At 43.4% G+C, this 2,917-nt stretch overlaps 1 protein-coding gene across 1 annotated transcript; it reads left to right on the plus strand.

Moving 5' to 3' along the window:
- Positions 1-582: 582 nt before the first annotated feature.
- Positions 583-2,593, plus strand: LOC125192874 (aspartyl protease family protein 2-like). Its single transcript, XM_048090545.1, has one exon. It carries the CDS (start codon positions 838-840, stop codon positions 2,422-2,424), a length of 1,587 nt encoding a protein of 528 aa, XP_047946502.1. The 5' UTR covers positions 583-837; the 3' UTR covers positions 2,425-2,593.
- The last annotated feature ends 324 nt before the right edge of the window (positions 2,594-2,917 follow it).

Below are 2,917 nucleotides of genomic sequence, written 5' to 3' on the forward strand. Positions count from 1 at the left end.
ATATCAATACAGTGTAAAATTTCAAAATTTTAATGTCAACACAGTATCAACACAATATCAACACAACATCAATCATTGACTACCTTTGAAATGCTGTTGACATTTTTCTGTTGATGCTTTTTTGTGATCGATTGACATTTTTCAATGGTCCAGATCATAGTTTTGAGTTTGTACAATATTTAGAGTTTTAATTTTATCACATTCCTATTTCAAAAAATATAAATATAAATGACGTCAAACTTCCAATATTATCCTCATTCGACTTAGAAGTTAGAAGTAAAAAGATCAAATTTTTCCACTTTCTTGATATATTTTTTTCACATATTTGTTTGACTATGAAAGTAGTACTACACCTACTTATTGTGAATATAAATAATCAATTCAACACACTCCTTTTTCCAATTAAACTCGATGCAAAGTCCAATATATAGAAAACCCATAAAATAATCCTACAAAATCGAAAAACCATAAGCCATTCTTGAAAAAACGGTTTCTTCTTCTCAAAATCCCCACTCCCACCATTAAAAATTGCAAATTCTTACAGCATTCTTATGTGAAACCGCGTAAAAGGTGGCATTGGGCAGCTCCAATAAGTTCAATATTCAAAGTCTCCCCCTTTGAAACATCCATCAAATTTCTTCTTCTCCATTTTGCCCCCTTTCTACATCTCCCCTTCTCCGCTGCATTTTTCCCATTTTCAATCCTCTCACGCCTTTTCTCCAACAGGGAAGTCAAAAAAGCTTCAATCTTGGCTTTCAAAATCACACCAAGAAGGGCCATCGAGCTGGGTTTTTTGATTCCTCTTTAAAAATTCAATCTTTGTGGGAATTCTCTCCCATGGTTTCCAAGTGTTTTCAAGATGTGTTGTGCTTGTTTTTATTGTTATTCTTCCATAGCTTCTTAATAGCAGCTAATGGCGATGGAAATTCCAACGCATCCACTCTCACAGCCATGGAAATCCCCACCTTCACCGCCGCCGCGGCCGATTGCTCCTTCTCCGACCCGAAATCAGACAAAAAAATGCTCGAAAACGACGTCAAAACCGGCGATTTCAATGTGAAACCGACCGTTATGCTACACATGAAGCACCGCCGCGCCGGAGCTAAGCCGGCGGACTGCGTCGTGGAGTCGACGGCGAAGGATTTCACCCGAATTCAGACGTTCAAGACGAGAATAATGGAGAAGAAGAACCAAAACACCGCTACGAGACTCAAGATTGACGGTTCCGGCTCTCCTCCGCCGGAGATTTTTTCCGGCGGAGGCGATGCCGGAGGCCAGCTGGTGGCGACGCTGGAGTCCGGGGTGAGCCTCGGGTCCGGCGAGTATTTCATGGATGTGTTCATCGGTACACCTCCTAAACACTTCTATTTGATTCTTGACACTGGCTCTGATCTCAATTGGATTCAATGTGTTCCTTGCTATGATTGTTTTGAGCAAAAGGGGCCTTACTATGATCCGAAGGAGTCGAATTCGTATCGAAATATAAGTTGTGATGATCCCCTTTGCCACTTGGTGTCCTCCCCTGAACCCCCTCAGGGGTGCAGGGGCGGGAATGGGAGCTGCCCGTACTACTATTGGTACGGGGACAGCTCCAACACGACGGGGGACTTCGCGTTGGAGACGTTCACGGTGAACATGACGTCGTTTGACGGGACTTTGGAGTTTAGGAAGGTGGAGAATGTGATGTTCGGGTGCGGTCACTGGAATAGGGGCTTGTTCCATGGGGCGGCCGGGTTGCTAGGGTTGGGGAGGGGGCCTTTGTCGTTCGCGTCTCAGCTTCAGTCGTTGTATGGACACTCGTTCTCGTATTGTTTGGTTGATCGGAATAGCAATGCTAGTGTTAGTAGCAAGCTCATCTTCGGGGAGGACGAGAAGCTGCTCAGGCGTCCGGAGCTGAACTTCACCACATTGCTCGGTGGGATGGAGAATCCGGTGGATACGTTCTACTATGTGGGGATTAGGTCGATTGTGGTTGGAGGGGAGGTGTTGGGGATCCCGGAGGAGACGTGGAGCCTCTCCCCGGAGGGGAATGGTGGCACCATCATAGACTCGGGGACTACTCTCAGCTACTTTGCTGAGCCGGCCTATAAGATGATCCGGGACGCGATCATGGAGAGGATGAAAGGGTATCCAGTTGTGGAGGACTTCCCGATTCTCGATCCGTGTTACAATGTGTCTGGTGTCAAAGAACCCTACTTGCCTTCTTTCGGGATTGTGTTTGGGGATGGGGCCGTGTGGAACTTCCCGAGTGAGAACTACTTCATTAGGCTCGACCCTAGTGATGTCGTGTGCCTCGCCATCCTCGGGACCCCCAGGTCGGGTCTATCGATAATCGGGAACTACCAACAACAAAACTTCCATATCTTGTATGATACTAAGCAATCTAGGCTTGGGTATGCTCCAACTAAGTGTGCTGAGATGTAGGAGAGTGTGTTGTTTTGTATAGTTTTAGGTTGTTTTTGGTGGGACAATGTAAACATGATGAGATGGAGGGATACATATGCCTATAGGTGTCATGATGCAAGAATTTGTCATGATGTTTTAGGCTTTTCATATCATTCATATATAATGATTAATACTATATTATTTCAAATTTTTGTCTAATGTTTGGATGATAAGACTTAGTCTCATGTAGTTTTGACTGACCCAAGCAGAGTTGTCTAGCATTGAAATTCATTCGGGTTTAAAAATCATACTTTTTCACTATGTCCTTCCTAATTATTTGTGACTTTGGCACATTCTTATCCAAATTGTTAGTTATTTTTTGTGTGTGAGATTGATGTTGCTAACATTTCAAGAAGTTGGAATTTCCATTTTGATGGCTAATATGTGTATATTTTATCTACTACTATCATTCATATATCAACACGCATAATATGAGGGATTTTTTAGCACATGATCTTATACTAATACTCCC

Source organism: Salvia hispanica, chromosome 6 (genome assembly GCF_023119035.1).
Source record: "Salvia hispanica cultivar TCC Black 2014 chromosome 6, UniMelb_Shisp_WGS_1.0, whole genome shotgun sequence".
NCBI lineage: Eukaryota > Viridiplantae > Streptophyta > Magnoliopsida > Lamiales > Lamiaceae > Salvia > Salvia hispanica.